Source organism: Phragmites australis, chromosome 1, assembly GCF_958298935.1.
Source record: "Phragmites australis chromosome 1, lpPhrAust1.1, whole genome shotgun sequence".
In the NCBI taxonomy this organism is placed as follows: domain Eukaryota; kingdom Viridiplantae; phylum Streptophyta; class Magnoliopsida; order Poales; family Poaceae; genus Phragmites; species Phragmites australis.
This window is the reverse complement of record NC_084921.1, coordinates 44,917,219-44,933,927: the sequence shown is the minus strand read 5'-3', so window position 1 is coordinate 44,933,927 and position 16,709 is coordinate 44,917,219. Positions and strand designations below refer to the sequence as shown.

The 16,709-nt window shown below is 48.0% G+C and overlaps 2 protein-coding genes and 1 pseudogene across 5 annotated transcripts; 2 read left to right on the top strand and 1 right to left on the bottom strand.

The window, feature by feature from the left end:
* The first annotated feature begins 1,903 nt into the window (after positions 1–1,903).
* On the top strand, positions 1,904–5,849 carry LOC133921906 (uncharacterized). Its single transcript, XM_062367000.1, has 12 exons — positions 1,904–2,155; positions 2,275–2,369; positions 2,502–2,568; positions 2,739–2,883; positions 2,993–3,130; positions 3,533–3,672; positions 3,839–3,886; positions 4,211–4,321; positions 4,402–4,580; positions 4,665–4,786; positions 5,237–5,313; positions 5,401–5,849. The coding sequence occupies exons 1-12, from the start codon at positions 1,973–1,975 to the stop codon at positions 5,509–5,511; spliced, it is 1,416 nt and encodes a 471-aa protein (XP_062222984.1). The 5' UTR covers positions 1,904–1,972; the 3' UTR covers positions 5,512–5,849.
* A 986-nt stretch (positions 5,850–6,835) lies between these two features.
* On the top strand, positions 6,836–7,985 carry LOC133889835 (probable LRR receptor-like serine/threonine-protein kinase At3g47570; annotated as a pseudogene).
* A 2,028-nt stretch (positions 7,986–10,013) lies between these two features.
* LOC133921888 (cysteine-rich receptor-like protein kinase 34) lies at positions 10,014–13,647 on the bottom strand. Of its 4 annotated transcripts, XM_062366976.1 has the most exons (7): positions 13,549–13,647; positions 12,378–13,458; positions 11,959–12,254; positions 11,658–11,868; positions 11,335–11,578; positions 11,068–11,221; positions 10,014–10,819 (listed from the first exon to the last, which is right to left on the bottom strand). In XM_062366976.1, the coding sequence occupies exons 2-7, from the start codon at positions 13,246–13,248 to the stop codon at positions 10,481–10,483; spliced, it is 2,115 nt and encodes a 704-aa protein (XP_062222960.1). In that variant the 5' UTR covers positions 13,249–13,458; positions 13,549–13,647; the 3' UTR covers positions 10,014–10,480. The 4 variants fall into 4 exon arrangements, 3 of the variants coding, with proteins under 3 accessions (XP_062222960.1, XP_062222950.1, XP_062222968.1); XM_062366966.1 differs by having other exon boundaries at positions 12,378–13,587; XR_009910343.1 differs by having other exon boundaries at positions 10,679–10,819; positions 11,658–11,863; positions 12,378–13,609.
* Between the last annotated feature and the right edge of the window lie 3,062 nt (positions 13,648–16,709).

Here is a 16,709-nt window from a genome sequence, read left to right as displayed (position 1 = left end):
ATACTATTTGGACGGTTCCTCACAGTCTACTTGAGTGTTTTTCCTTTCTCCAAGCACTTGTTTTCGGCGAGGCATGATTGTAGTGCGGTGTGGAGTTGCAGTGACCTATCCTGTAGTATTTAATATCACGAGATAGTCTGGCAGGTGCGCGTGATAGCTTTCGGTGATAGTACAAGACACATAGGACGATCGGAGCAAAATAGGTATGCCTATCTGACATCATGATGGGTTAGAGGTAGTTGGCTCCGTTAAGAGTAGGTCTGCCGCAAGGTTTGGCACAATCCGTTTGTTTGTGCATCTTTGCCTCTGGTATATAAGGGGTGAAGACTTTGTTTATAGGAGAAGATAATATTCCATAATAAGTTCACCTAATTTATAAGACAATATACATAACGTACGACTATTATTCCACAGAAGGTTCGAACCTGAATAAATTCTAATATTTTTTAGTCTAGTTTGATATACACATATAGAAAACGTTGATCAACGTGTCCGTCGTCCGATATACTTAGGATTATTGTGAAGGATCATCCTGACAGTTTTGTTATAAATGTTAACATTATTGATTCAATATGTAGGATGGCATATAGATTTTGTACTCTGTTTTTTATAAGATATGTTGATTTGAGATAAATTTTATGAATTTGTGTAAATATTTCGAGGGCAATAGGGGTACCATGAGACGATAATATACGTGTGCGGAAGCTATCAATAACAACTTTGATTTGGTCCGATTCTCGTTCTCAAATATGTGACATCCATTTAAATAGATAGATAAATAGATATGCTTAGTAAATTAAATTAAAGGTGCGTTTGGTTGAAGTGATATTTTTGAATGAGAGGTGATCATATAATTTTTTAGTGTTTGGTTACAGGATAAATTGGATGGGACGACTACCTAAGAAAAATATTCTCCTCAAATGTTTAGATGAACTCATCCTATAAAATTGGCCAGATGAATCTATCTATATTTTGGATGAGCTGTATCTCTGTTGATGTGACATGTTTCAGTTGGTTAGAGTAAATAATTTTTTTTGTCTGCACGCTTTAAATGATATTATCTTCTAAATTATTTATCAGATTTACGGTCCAATTATATCATTATATTTATTACAATTAAATCAAGAAAGCAAGAACTCACAAGATTATATTTTAATAAAAAATTAAATATATAACAAATGAGTCCTATAAAATTTTGACTAGCCATATCTATATTCTATTTGTCTAACCAAACAAAAAATAGTAATCCTATACTATCAAATAAAAATTAAACCACTTTATTTAACAAAATATAAACGGTCATATCTCATTTAATCTTATGCTCGAACCGAACTCAACCTAAATGTTTTCGTTTGACTAAGCACATGCAAGTGTGCGCTTACTTAGTTGCTAATTGATCCGCCACTACTGAGCGATCCCCGAGTTCAGACCAAACAATCACAACTCCGGACAAGAAAGCAACCACTTCTGCCAGCTCATCCCCCATGCTACGACCGACCGCCCGAGATCCAAGCCCCCCGTCCCGTCTCTGATCTCTCCCCGGGGTAGAGCTGGAACTTTGGGCCATATTTTTTGGCCGGCCCGAGCCCAGCACGGCCCGGTGAAGTTTAAACCCGATCCGACCCGAGCACTGATGGGCCGGGTCAGTCCGGCCCGATTTATGGACCGGACCGGGCCTTGATATGGGCCCAATGGCGGTCTGGCCCGGTAAAAAATGGGTTCGCGACCTCACACGCGGTGGAATGGGTGGTACTAGGCCCATGCCAGCCCGGCCCGATAAGGCCCATCGTACATTTGGGTCGGGTTTGGACCTAGCTGAAGGAGGATTGGGCCAGCCCGACCTGACCTGAATAGTTTATCGGGCTATAAGCACGGCCCGAAAGGCCCGAAGCCCGAATGGGTCGGGTCGGGCCCACCTCTGGCCCGGGGCGCGCGCGAACAGCACACGCACACGCCCGGCGAGACGGAGCCAATGGCCACCGCCTCCTCCTCCTCCCCGGAGTGCCCCGCGCCCCCGTCCCGTCCCACGGACCCCGACTTCCTCAGCTGCGTCCTCCAGCCCCCGACTCCCTCCTCCCGCCCCGATGCCGACTATGCCGCCCTGCGGCGCCTCCTCCTCCGCCGCAAGCCCCCCTCCGCCCTCCAGCACCGCAGGGTGGGCACCCCTCTTCTCTGCTCCCCTCAGCTCTTAGATCCCCTCGATGGCATCGCGTTTTGCTTTGGGGGATGAATGAATTGAATGGGTTGGTGTGCTGGTCGGGATGCTGCGCGCAGGAGTGGCGGTGCAACGGCAAGGGCTACATCGCCTACCGCAACTTCCTCCTCCGACGCATCGATGGCGGCAGTGCCCACAGCACGCCCAGCAACAGGTTGGTGCGCCTCAGATTTTTCGTGCCTCGTCGCCTGTTTGCTCTCAAGCTTAATCCTTTGAACATGTAGTATGATCGGAAAGTTAAGGTGAAATCTAACAACGTGGTTACTGTAAATTTGTAATTGACCAGTGGAAGATGGGCTCCCTCTCCTGGCCCTGCTACATTCTCCGAGGCAGACAGTTGGAGTTCTTTGCGGGTTCGTATTATCTAACTTCTTCTCTCTGTTTGTCTACATACTATCAAGTTCCTTATTTCTAGATCGTGCACCAAGAGGTTTTTGTGGATAGTTTCATACTGCGAGAAAAGAGATGCTTGTCCTCTGCAAAAAGAGCCTCTGTAAATTCTGATGTAACATGTTTGATGCAGGACTGGAGAAGTAATAGTGGTGTGTTAAGCCGCACCATAAGTATCAGCTCAAAGCAGAGTGATCCTGAGCGCCATGTCAGATTCGCCGAGCCTGCATACTCATTTGTTGGAATGCATTGCATCTTTGACAACTGTAAAACCTCAGGTTATTTCTTATGGTCATGCTATACGTTTCTTCTCTTTCAGTGATCAAGTGTTCTTATCTGATTGATTTGGGTAGTATGTTCATGGATGACTGATTTTACTCTTGGCAGTTACAATATTGAAATTTGGCCGTGCAAGTTCTGATCTGCTTGCGTATGGTGCGGCAGATGGCAGTTTGACAGTCTGCCAGGTTTCTGAGCCACCATCTGTTCTTAAAAAATTGATAGGACATTCTAAAGATATCACAGGTTAGATCGCACATAATTGTGCTCTTAAAGCTATTCTCTCGTGTCTATGTTCATCTGTCACGACCAAAGTTAGCAAAGGCTTGCTACACATGCCCAAGATTTTCCCTCCTATTTCAGAAAATCACTAGTTCAGTTAATGTTGATTTCGCAGTATCAATGATACCTGTTATTCTGGTCATGAGGAAACCCGTATTCCGAGCATATATATTGCTATACAGAAGTAATACACATAATTAAATTTGGGTTTTGTGATAGCTAGAAAAGGTTATAAGACATGAAAACTCATCAATTATATGGATGTTGTGAAATAAATTAGACATGATCAATTTGAGTTGCAATTTCATTTCTCTTCCATGATTGTGTTCCAGTCTGTCCTTAGTTCAAATTCTAACCACATTACAGATTTTGATTTTTCATCTAATAACCAGTACATAGCTTCATGCTCCCTGGATAAAACTGTGCGAGTATGGGAAATCTCTAAAGGCACCTGTATCAGGGTTGTATATGGAGTTTCTTCCCAGCTATGCATCTGCTTTCATCCGGTAAGTTCCAGCTTAGCAGAACACATGATTGTCTATCCTTTTTACTTATTTCACCAGTGGTATTTGCCTATATCTCTGTCGCTAATCATGCTTTGCATGGTAACCATCATGACTAATCTACTGTATCTTACATTTACCGGGTTTTCTTTCGGACGCTTTGTTGCAGGTGAATAATAATTTACTTTTAGTCGGCAACACAAACAGGGAAATCAATGTAAACTTCCTTGACTTTTGCTCCCATGTCTCAAACAATTCATAAACTGTAGTTCTCTTTCCCATGTGTTGCTTGCTGCTTGGTCCTCTGATCAGTTCTCTCTTGTCCAATAACAATTGGGGGAAAATGATTTATTCTTGTTTTGGCATTTCTTCTAATATAGATGATGTACCTTGCTGTGTAATTGAGTATTTTTCAAATGCTTCCTCAGTCAATCAGATTAGCAAAAATCATGTAATCTTACGTAATCACCAACATTTTCCCCTTACTTTCCTGTTGCTTTTACCCACCTTGTGATCCATTTCTCTCCTTTTTTTAATCTAGGCAATTAATTTTAGCACTGGGAGAGTAACCAGTAAACTTACCTTTGATGATGCGGTTACAGCTTTGGATATTGATCACACTGGGCAGTTTATTTTCGCTGGTGATGCACAGGTATCCAATAATTTAACTTGTCAACTATTTAGATGAATATATGATGTTCATAGTTTTGAATTGGTGCTTGAAATGTGCAGGGTTGCATATATACTGTTAGTGTGAACTCACATACAGGGTCATTATCTAGAACTCATAAGAACAAGAGTAGTAAGAGCAAATCTCCTATTACAACCATCCAGTATCGTACCTTCTCTCTTGTAGCGCGTTGTCCGGTACTACTTTCTTGTGCTCAAGACGGAAACCTGTCTTTCTTCAGGTGGGCTGACTTTGCAATACTGTAGCAGTCTACTTTGTGGTGGACTTTATTTTCACACAACCATTTGTATTATTGGCATTTCAGCATTGCAACAGATGCTCAGGGATACTTGACTCTCATATGCTCCCTAAAATTGGTGTCGCGGGTGCAGAGTATCCGTTCTTCTTTCTGTCCACTTCTTTCCCTTGAAAAAGGGGAATTCGTAGGTCAGTGGGAGTCAAAACTTGTTCAAATGTTTTGTCGCTATTACCTGCTGGTTACCTAAAACTTAAAGCGGCTGGAGTCTTATTTCTGTTAAGTGATATTATTCATGCACCTAGCACTCAAGTGCTGCTGCACTGTCCTTTGCACTGCTTTCCTTTATTTATTTGTTTTACTGTTAACCTTTGTAAACCTCCTCTGTAGTTCAATGAAGTACCATGTCAATCACAGTTGACACTTGATTTTAAGTTTTCCTGAAAAAAAATGTTGTTACTCAATTTATTTAGAATTGAATTGAAATTACCAAAAATATCTATGATGGATGACTTTGGCAAATAAGTATAGCTGCTTTTGTGGAATAAATCCATCATATTCCATTCTCACCTTCTGTTCCTTTTCTTTTTATGCACAACTGGAATTTTACAAAAATGATGTATTATATTCTGAACCTGAAGTTACTGGTAGCGAGGATGCAAATGTTTACTTCTATGATTTGGCACGCCCAAAGAACTTGTGTGTCAATAAACTGCAGGTATGTCTAGTGCTTCCTCTGTCTGTCACATCTTAATATTTTCATTCCACTGTTGAAGCACCAACGAGACTATTCATATTCCTGAAGGGACATGGTTCTCCAGTAATTGGAGTGGCCTGGAATCATGGGGAGAATTTGCTGTCCTCATCTGATTCAGATGGTACAGTTATTGTATGGAAGCGAGCAAAAATTAATTAAAGTGATTCCACACCACGAAGGATGCTTTTATACAGCAAATTGTAGATGCTGCAGGACGGTTCCGATGAAGGCATTTTTTGTACATTGTACCTCCATATTGTTTGTAACATAACCACAAGGCTAGGGCAAAGGAGATTAACCGGCCTTGATTGCATTTACAGAAGTATAGGTCTCTCAGTACGTGTAAAGTATTTCGCGCGGTATATCCTGTATCATTTTTCATTTTTTTCTTGGACTGTATCTTTGTATCATGAATCTAGGACTGTATCTTTGTATCATTCATAATTTTGTCCAACAATTACATTGATCTTGTTCTGTATTAAAAGGTGCAGTGGATACATTATTTTTCAAGCCAATATTCATGAGTTGGATTGGACTACTTCTCGTGTGTTTGGATGGGTGGATGAGTCCATCCCGAAGATGGCCATCCACTTTTCTTGCTATTTGGTTGGATGCACGGGATACCTTCCAGCTTCGCTCCAGTTGTGAGCTGTGCCGACGGGGGCCGCACACCCCTGTAGTGGCGTCCAGAGAACGCCGGGTAAGGGGGCCCTCATCTAAAAAAAAAAACCTTCCAGCTTCGCTCGTCCCGTTCATCCGTGCTTGTGCGCTCGTTCTGTGTGCGTTTTGATTTTTATTTAACTTTAGATTTTATTTAGAAGTATAAAAGTGATTTAAAATTTCTAAATATTTTTATGAGTAAACTAGAGCTCACTAGCAACCGTTTTAATTAGTTTGATAAAAAAGATCAGCCAATATTTAATTAAAATTCTCTAAAGAAGTCTATTTTTGTAACTTCTAGTAATTTTTAATGTCTCAAATAAATTTCTAAAAATCTAAAAAAAATCACTAATATTTTCTCATATGATGTATTAATTTATAAAAATATTTTCAACCTTAGATTATTTGGTGAAAAACTGAGTTCCTTGTAATGCTCCATTTGTATGTATTTTTATCATTTTATATGATATTCTCTTTTAATTTAATTTGAATTTAAACAAATTCAAACATACATAAATTTATCCAAATACTTATGGAATGCATATAAATATAAATGCATCATCCTATCTACTCTAATTCTACCAACCAAATAGAAAACTATTTCATTCTATCTATTTTAATCCTGTCAACCAAACAAAAATTTATCTCATCCTGTTTATCCCAACCAAATAGAGAATTAAATCATCCCATAAAAAAACATAAATAACCTTATTCCATCCGACTTCACCCTCCAATCAAACGACCATAAGATTTACATCATCACATGCTGTGCTACTCTTAGACTGCAACGAGGTTTGACAGGTTCTCATCTATCACCATGCTGAATCTCTTTGATGCGATGGTCCCTTCATGTTCCGAAACTGCAATTTTTTGGATGGGATCCGAAAGGGCAACTGATTGTTGATCGCAGTAGAAGGGAGCTTGCGGCCACGTCGAGTAGCCATCCGGCATCACCGCTGCCGTTGGCCCGCCGGGGAGGAGCCTTGGTTTCCTCTGCACGCAGTCAGCCCAATCTGTATGCACTTGGAGCAAATCAGTGCTGATCGCTTGATGATGCGTCCGCCGTCTCTGCTGCCAACTGAGCGCCGGTTTTGTGGGTGCAATAAAAGTTCCAATGCCATTAGAAGCTTGGATGCCGAGTGACGCATGCTTCCCATGGCTCGGCACCAGAACCTGATAAATGATACTGAACACCTGCTCCAACCTGGACGTCAGAGCACTGTGCTCCACTAGATGCCCAACCAATGGCAGCTTAGAGATGCTGCTGCACCATGAAGGTAGAAGTGGTCGAGAGACTGGATATCATGCTCGACGTGTCGATGGCAATGGGGTATCTGCACCATCAGCATTTCCAGGTGGCCCTGCACCTAACAACGAGCTATTGGACGAGGACATGACGACGCATGTGGCAGACTTCGGTGTAGCAAAGTTGCTATTGGGTGATGAAAACTCCATGATCACTGCAAGCAGGCCTGGAACACTTGGGTATATGGCACCAGGTACTAGCACTTGTACTCTTGCCAAATCACAGATTGCAGAACGGTTGATCGATCGTGCTTAAATTCTGTTTTGTGAATTTCTCGAGAAGAGTATGGATCTCTTGGACAAGCATCACAAAAGAGTGACACGTTCAGCTATGGAATCATGCTCCTTGGATTCTTCAGTGGAAAGAGACCCACAGATCCTATGTTAGTCGGAGAAGTGTGTATTAGGTAGTAGGCTCATCAAGCATTTCCAATGGAGTCAGTCCATGTTTTGGTCACCAGCTACTGCAAGATGCTTCGCCTAACCACGAACTCAATTACTTTCTTTTGTCAATATTTGAACTGGGTTTGCTCTGCTCAAGCGACTCACATGATCAAAGGATGGCGACGAGTGACGTGGTTGTCACACTGAGCAAGATTAAAAAAGATTATACGAAATCTCCAGCAATAATGTAGAGAGCTTCCCATTGATTACCCTTACATGCATATATGTTCCGTTCGTTCAAATCTGCAGTTAAGAACAGAATCAGCTGCAGCGAACTTCTACATTTAACATTCTTTCTTATTGTTTTGTGCCTCCTATAATTTCTGGAAATATAATGTCAAATGTTAAAATTCTGGAACTTTTACTACACTGTGAAACGGTGAGTTGATTGTTCTTCTGCTTGAGCCGATGGATTCATGCCTGGAAACTAATGACAAAATGCAAAATACTAGAGGATGCCTGGGCCGTAGAGAAGATACAAGGAATGCTAAGTTAGACAGGTCGTCAAGAGAAGCAGGAATGGACCCGGTCATTTGATTTTGTGAGAGATGCAACCTTGAGAGTTGTCAGTTGTCCCAGTCGCCCAAGTTCTGCCGAAATGACTCCTGCTGCAGAATGACAGGTCCAGGACAGCCCTGTGACGGTGCTGAGTGCAGCAGGGATTGGACCAAGAAGGTAATTCCCACTCAAGGAATGCCAATGGAAAGACAAGTCAGTTGCCTAGTCATGTTGGCACAAATCACAATACCCTCGACTAAATTAGGTAGCGTTTAGTGGAAAAACGGGGTGGGATGAGATGATCTCATTTATGTATTTAAAGATAGGATGATTTCAGATACTTATTTGGTGGAGATATGAAACGATCCCATTTAGGATTTCGGGTTTCACCGTCATCCCTACATCCGGAGTGAGATGATTTTATTCCAGAATTTTTTTTAAATCCTCTTGTTCAAGATTAAAAAAATATTCTTATGTGAGAGTCGTCTTATTCCTCCTCGCTCTACGACAAAGACAAGTCCCAACGAATTTTGACCAGTGAAACTGTTCTTTCCAAGATAAGCCACAGTTCATGGCAAGAACAATAAATGCAGAGTAGACATGTTGAAGATGATTGAGTAGCAGATTAAGGAACTCAAGCATTGGCAAGGAGCCTCTCCTCTCCTCTCCCCCACCACGGCTCCTCCACCCGCCCGTCCGCCGCCGCCGTACTCATCTGATCTGACTCCCTAAGCAAGGACTGGAGGACGGAGGCGCAATTCGTTGCGTCCGAGCCGAGCGAGCATCAGCACGATCGAGTTCAGGCGGTCAGGCATGGCGGCTTGATCTGGGCCTGTTCTGCAACCGCAACCGCAACCGCGACTGCATGCAACGGTACGGTGGTTGCTACAAATGATACACTGCACGTACCGACCGACCCGTGAAGACGCTGACGAACATGTTCAAAAGAAATCTCTCTGCTTTCATCCCTCTGATGATGTTATTTGTTCATGACACAGAATTGTAGGCCAGTGCCAATACAATTCAGAGGACTGACGTTGCTGCTGCCAAACACCGACAAGCAAGATCGATATCCTGACGCCATCCATTCGTCGCTAATCTTCTTCTCAAACATGCGCCCATGCAATTTTTTTCACCTCAATTCTCACGTTAATTCAACTACTAACTAGCAGTCTAATTTCACTTCACCACGCACGTGCACGCCTCAGCAACTGAACTTGTTTTGAAACCACAACTAGAGCATCAACGTGGAGTTCTCCAAGTTGAAGCTGGATGCAATACATGCCGTCCTCTCTCTCTCTCTCTGTCTCTCTCTCTCTCTCGCGCGCGCGCGCGTGATCTCGAGACGATTCATGGCCGCCAACGCTTAGCGAGCAAGCCTTCCCCCGCGTGACTCGCCGCCGAGGCCTTCCACGCTGGACGCCGCGGGGCCCTACTAGTGTCTCGTAGAGAGAGTCGCTGCAGTATCGTGGTCGCCGGCGGGGCGACGAGGGCACGAGGCTGTGGGGGCGGAGGGCTAGCCGGCAGCGAGCCCGGGACGGGACGGGACTCGGAGGCGGGCGGTTGACTAACTTTCCGGCCTATATGGAAATCGGTTATTCATCAATAATTAGGTCTCATTTCTATTAGCAAATAGACGCTTCAAAGAAATTACAGAAAAATACTAGGTCACCTTCTTAAAAGACTCTTTGCGCGGCGCTTGCCTACGTGCGTTTGCTCGAAGCCTCGAACGCATGGCGGGCAAGCCTGGGCGGATAATAACCGCGATCCATTTCGAAAGTGGGCCAAACCAATTCTTACGTGGGCTGGAGTCGCCGCCGGCCGCGTCTCTCGGTCTCGGGGCCAGGACGGTGCGCGTGGCGAGGTGGCCTTGCAAGATTCCCTGGTCACGCGCGGCGAAGTCGCAGGCGACAAACCAATAGGTCTGGCAACATGAATAGCATTGCAACAAGCAATCGAGCACTACCTCTACCATGCCAACTAAACCGGGTGTATTGCCTGGTGAAACAAAGAAACTTGCGACTATTGCCTGGTTGGTTAGGAGTCTTCGGCGCAAGAAATCTTGTGGAATGGGTGTTCATCGTGCGTTGCATGCACCAGGCACGACCGGATCCACGTGTCCAACTTACTAATTACATACGACGTCAGGAACGAATGTTTCCACTTTCCAGTGCAGCGCTGGCTGCTGGAGGACTGCACTGCACCCTGAACCTCACACGGTCTACCTCGGTTGAAGCTCTGAAATCGTAACGCCGTTCTCCGAATCAGAGCTGCGCATGAGACGACGCGCATCGAGCGTCGCGTTTCCACTGGCAGCACGCGACGAGGCAACGCCGGTGGATCCAGAGTAGAAGGCCGGCCTGGATGGTTGCTGCTGGACCGCCGGCTGGTCATCCAGCATCAGGACGACCTCCGACGCGTCGGGCCTGGACTTCGGGTTCTTCTGGACGCACAGGAGCCCGATCTGCACGCAGGCGAGGGCTTCCTGGCGGGCGAACTGGCCGCCCAACGATGCGTCCACGATCTCCGCTACTGATCCGCGCTGCCACATCTCCCATACCTGCAGTACTCCGTTTTTTTTTAATCCTCATTGACCTTTTCATATAGTAACATAATTTTCATATAGTCAATCTTTAACAACTTTGAACATATTAGTAAGTCAAATATTTGAAAGTTTGACGGTACAGATCCTAAAAGTATAAATAAAAATGATCAGAGAGAGTAGCGACTAAGCTAGCATTACTAGTGATGATTTGGGTATAGACGTAGCTTCTTCGTTTTAGCAATTTATCGTGTCGCGGTACTTACATAGCTCAGCAGAGTTTTGTTGCCGCCGTCTTCAGCTGATGGACAGGTGTTCCTTCGACCCGTGACGATCTCAAGGACTATCACTCCGAAGCTGAACATGTCCGATTTGGTCGAGACGTGCCCGTAGTACGCGTACTCCGGCGACATGTACCCACTGCATTAATATATACAGTACCGAATTGTAGCAGTCTTCTTCGCAAGTGACGGTACTAATAACGAGCTTTTTTTGAACGAACGTGATGGTCGTTTCAGCTGTTGCGAACTTACAGGGTTCCAGCTGGTCGTTTCGTAACGGCTCTGGATTGATCTCCCCAGAACGCTCTTGCCAGCCCGAAATCCGAGATCTTGGGGCTCATATCCTCGTCCAGCAGGACGTTGCTCGGCTTGAGGTCCCGGTGGATGATCCTCAGCCGTGACTCCTCGTGGAGGTACAGCAGGCCGCGCGCAATCCCGCAGATGATCGCGTGTCTTTTCCTCCAGTCCAGCGCTTGCCGCCGCCGCCTCCCTGCATCTGCGAGACACGCACAGAGGAGTTACAGTGGAATGCCCAGCTGAACTTGTGCTCCAGAGGACTGCATCTGCATGCGTACCGAAAAGGATTGTGTCTAGGCTCCGATTCGGCATGTACTCGTATACGATCAGCTTCTCTCTTTCCTCCAAGCAAACCCCAAGAAGCTGCACAAGGTTCCTGTGCTTCAGCTTGGCGGCGAGCATCAGCTCGTTTTTCAGCTCGTGGAACCCCTGCGAGGAGCCCTTGGAGAGCCTTTTTACTGCTATCGCCTGTCCATCCTGCAGTCTGCCCTGCGAACATAATTTTGCAAATTAGTCAGTCATCAGAAAACGTGCCCTGTCAGTAACGGTTTATGAGCTCGAAATTTTCGTATCGAACACCTTGAAAACTTCTCCAAAACCTCCCTCTCCGAGCATGTTTTCTGCAGCGAAGTTGCCAGTCGCAGCTCTCAGCACCGGCAGAGTGAGTTTCTCCAGATGAACATTAACGTAGGTGCTGTCGTCCTTGATGCTTCTCCTCTGCCGGAGACATGGCATGCGTGCTGGTCTTGTGTTCTCTTCGATACTTCTTCTCCTTTGCAGGTAAACACCAGTGAGCACGAATGCTAGGAGTAGCAGCGTTCCAAGGGGAAGGACGACTGCGACTGCGATGACGGCATGTCTTGATCTCCTCTTTCCTGCATGTTTCAGTCGTCGCAATCAGCATCGGTGCATGCACCGCTCAGTGAGTCAATGCGGGATGCAGGAAAGAGGAGACGCGGTTGGAAGGGAAATGCTCAACAGTCAAAGTCCACACTCACCGCGTCTTTCTCTGCCGGCTGTCGGCGAGGGGACCGGCGGCAGCGGTCCAGCGGCCGGAGGCGGCGGCGTGTCGAGCGCCAGGTCGTAGTAGGTGTATATCTGGATCCGCAGGTAGCAGTTGTAGCCCAGCACGACCCCGCCCTGATGCCCCGAGCAGCAGCGCGGCAGCTGCGGCACCGACTCCTGCAGGCATCGGTCGCAGTCCGCCGCCCTGAGGTCCCTCATGCACTGCACCAGCCCGTACATGGTCCCGTTGGGGTCGTCGCTCGCGTACTGCGTCTCCCCGGTGGCGAACATCCTCGCCGAGCCGCCGGCCGCGCGCGCCACCAGGCGGCTCATCAGCGCGTCGTACGCCTGCTCGTAGCCGCCCGGGTCGGCGACCGTGCGCACGTCGTAGAGGATCGCGCGGAAGTCCTTCTCGGCGGCGGTGGAGGCGTTGGTGTCGGCGTAGGTAGCGTACGCCTTGTCGAACCACACGGCGGCGCGGCGGCTGGAGGAGCAGCTGCCGCTGAGGTTGCGGACGGCCACCTGCAGGTCCGCGAGGCACTGGGGCGGCGCGGAGTCCCCGCGGCAGAGGCCCCGGACGAAGGCGCGGTCGCGGCCGGCGCCGAGGGAGAGGGACGCGAAGCCCGTGGGCGCCGCGGCGTGGGGCAGGGCGCCCAGGATCGCGAGGAGGTTAGCGCGGAACGACGTGCCGCCGCCGCCGCTGGTAGGCGCCGGTGCTGGTGATGGGGAAGGCGAGGCGCTGCCGCAGTCGAGCCAGGTCGGCCGCGTGGCATCGTCTTGGGAGGTGGCGACGCTTGCCGTGAGGAGGAGGAGGAGGGCGAGGAGGAGAGGCGGCGATGGGGCCGGGTGCTTCACGGGCGGCATGGCGCCGGTGGTTGCGTTTCCAATCCACGGAACGTGCACGCGATGTATGCAACACTCGGACGATCGAGTTGGATCCTAGCGTGGCACTGTGGCAGGGGCTATGGGCTGTGTAGGCAGCGTTGCCTGTTGCGGCCGAGGTGGGATTTTGGAGTTGGACCGTGCGGTCGAGTTCCAGCTTTGCCTGTTGCGTCTGACTTGGCGTGCATGCACCTTTTGCCGTGTACGTCGTGCCCAACTGCCGATCCATCATGATCATCGCAGGGCTTTCAACTTTGAAGCCTGACTTGGGCGTGCATGCACCTTTTGCCGTGTACGTCGTGCCCAACTGCCGATCCATCATGATCATCGCAGGGCTTTCAACTCTGAAGCCTGACTTGGGCTTTGCTTCCTTGATCCCTGGACTAGATTCCATTGACCAACTTAACAATATTCATGACTTTCAACTCTGAAGCCTGACCTGGACTAGATTCCACTGACCAACTTACCAATATTCATGACTTCCGTCGCCTATGACTATGGGACGTTGAGATGGTACGTACTGGTACATGTAGTCACCCTACAAAATCAACTTTTTTTCACGATGCCTCCGCAATTTAGTTACAGAAGAATATTTAATAACGTGATCGTTTCCTTTTCATGTGACTTATTTCTTTCTTCAACATAAGCCGTATTTTCGGACTTGCGGATGGTGCTACCCAGTCCATCATCGAGGATTGTGTGCAACTGTCTGAAATTTACCTTACGTATCTTTGGATCCTTTCGTTATATCTGAGCACCCACTGTCAGTGTATTAAGTAAAAGTTACCCTGGCTAACGGGTTTCGCAGGGACCTAACAACTAGAGGAGCATACTTCTCGAGGCTTGGTCGATTGTACGATCAGGGTACGACTACAATGACCAGTCTAACGTCCGCACGACTAGTCTCTCTATACCATCGCTTACACCCGCGACTAACCCCACTGGTCGTAAGGTCAGATTTGATGCAACATGTCTAGAGCGCAGTTGCTAATATCCACTTAAGTATTTTTCTTTCCCTAGACGCTAGCACCAGAGAACGAAGGCATGGACGGGGTAGTTAGGCATTGTCCCGTCCCGTAGCATTAAATGTTACAGGGTAGAACTTTGCAGGCCGGCACGATGGCGCACAGCGAATGGGACGTTGTCAGCAGCCCAACCAGACAAGTGGACGGGGTCGGCGTAAAAAAGCATTATCCCATCCCGTAGCATTAAATGTTGCGGGGTAGAATTTTGCAGGCCGACACGGTGGCGAATGGTGAATGAGACGTCATCAGCAGCCTGACCAGGCAAGTGGATGGGGTCAGCGTAAAAGGACCTTGTCTCATCTCATAGCATTAAATGCCGTGGGGTGGAACTTTGTAGGCCAGCACGGCGACGCACGGCAACAAGATGCATGGTGCCCTCAGAGCAAGTGGGCACGTCTGGTACTCCGTAATGATAGTTTGGATTAGATATTAGGATGAGTAAAGGTCTTCTATTTGGACCTGCATGTAAGTTTTCCTCCTCCCTACTATATAAAGTGACGAGGACCTCATTCCTAAAGGGAGAGAGACGAAGGGTCTGGGAACTAGCGAGAACATTATCTATAATCAACTGAGATCCTTCATAACACACACATGACGTATGGCTATTATCCTCTGGGAGACCCACACCTATATAACTCCTTGTGTCCCCTAGTTCACCGAACACACATACTCATTTCTTGAAACACCGTTCACGCGTCAACTGTCCAGCATACCCTGGAATCACTGTCAGGGATTTACCCTTGACATTTGGCGTGCCAGGTAGGGGGCGCGTTTCATCGTTTCAGCAAGTTTGAAAAAACTTGACCATGCCACCTATGGTCGAATCCACAGCAATCGTTGAGTCCCGTTCCGAGGACCCTAGCCGCTGCGAGGTATTCATCATGGGGTACCACTCGAATGAACCCGGAGTGCTCCAGGCATGAGATATCGAGCCGGAGTCCGAGAGCTCCGAGGCCCAACGCGAGGTCTACATGGCGAACCATACAGCGGGAGGCACTGAAGGTCCAAACACCTCAAACACTGGTGGTGAACCCCTGGCTTTACGCCTAGAGGGAAACCAGCTTGGCGCCGGATATGCAGGCGCTTCAAGACAACCCCCGCATCCCCAGCACCGTCCTGAGTAGCCTCTACACAGAGCATAGTCCACGATGGCGTCGTCGCCTAGGCCATCGTACCGCCTAAACGCCAGGGGCTCCCCACCTCGCGACTTATCGCTGCTCCGCACCCAGCGTCTCAATTACGAGACCATGACACCAGCGCATAACCTACAGACCCTGCGGATCCTACTCAACCACCCACCAGTACCTATACCAAAGGACTCGCCTGTGGCACTATGGCTGCGTGATCTTGCCCTCCTAGTTAAGACCGTCTAGCGCCAGACCACATCAAAATGCATCGCGCCTATCGCAAGGGCTGGTGAGGGTCACGATCGCTAGGGGTCACAACAGGGCCCACAACGGAATAGGTTCCGTGCTCCCCCAACCACATGGAGTACTCGTGGACCACTTCCACGTCAGGACAGCCAACCCTTTGACCTGCATAACTCTCTGTGCCAACGTGACCTCCGGGGCGTGATCCAGAGCCAGGTGGCCACTAGAAAGCAGGAGGACAGGGCTCGACGCAAGCAGGAAAAGGGCAAGCAGCCCTGCCGCACACCTTCCCTTGCAAGGGAGGCATCGGACAGCTCCACCCCTTCATCGAGACCCTGAGACCGTCGTCTCTCTCCATGGACACGCACCGCCGCCCACCAATGAGTGGCTCCCCGTTACGGGACAATGTGTAACGCCCTATCCGTCAGGTTACGTGAAGTGCATTGGCCGGACAAGTTCCGACCGGTCCTAGCCGAGAAGTATGACGGCTCGACCAACTCGAAAGAATTCTTGTAGATCTACACCACTATAGTGCAAGCTGCAGGAGGCCATGGAAAGGTCATGGTCAACTATTTCCCTATTGTCCTGATCGGTTCCGCCCGGTCTTGGCTGATGAACCTTCCCTGCGGTTCGGTTCACTCGTGAGAGGATCTATGCGACCAATTCATCATTAAATTTTAGGGGACCTTCATCCGACCAGGGGTCGAGGACGACCTATATCAAATCTGGTAATGACAAGGAGAGTTGTTGCGAGACTTCATCCGGTATTTCATTGAATGCCGGAACACCATTCCAAGGATCACAGGAGAATCCATCATCATAGCGTTTAAACGGGGGGGGGGGGGTCAAAGACCAGAAAATGGTCGAGAAGCTGGCCACCCGGGTAATCCGAAGCACAACTGAGCTCTTCGAGCTCGTGGATAAGTGAGCACAGGGCTACTGAGGCCTGGGAATGACAAATCGACACCAGGTCGCAACCTGTGTCCGAACGGCCTGGCCCTACCAAAGGGGTCGACTGGAAGGACAAGAAGAGCAAGCGCAAGGCCGG

What these genes read in the sequence shown, in the direction of transcription:
- LOC133921906 (XM_062367000.1), top strand. Translation starts at nt 1,973, where the DNA reads ATGGCCACCGCCTCCTCCTCCTCCCCGGAGTGCCCCGCGCCCCCGTCC. An exon ending in CCGCCCTCCAGCACCGCAGG is followed by an intron (nt 2,156 to 2,274) that starts GTGGGCACCCCT and finishes TGCTGCGCGCAG; the next exon opens with GAGTGGCGGTGCAACGGCAA. An exon ending in TTTTCGCTGGTGATGCACAG is followed by an intron (nt 4,322 to 4,401) that starts GTATCCAATAAT and finishes TGAAATGTGCAG; the next exon opens with GGTTGCATATATACTGTTAG.
- LOC133921888 (XM_062366976.1), bottom strand. Translation starts at nt 13,248, where the DNA reads ATGCCGCCCGTGAAGCACCCGGCCCCATCGCCGCCTCTCCTCCTCGCC. An exon ending in GTTTTGGAGAAGTTTTCAAG is followed by an intron (nt 11,869 to 11,958) that starts GTGTTCGATACG and finishes TTATGTTCGCAG; the next exon opens with GGCAGACTGCAGGATGGACA. An exon ending in AAACGACCAGCTGGAACCCT is followed by an intron (nt 11,222 to 11,334) that starts GTAAGTTCGCAA and finishes ATATTAATGCAG; the next exon opens with TGGGTACATGTCGCCGGAGT.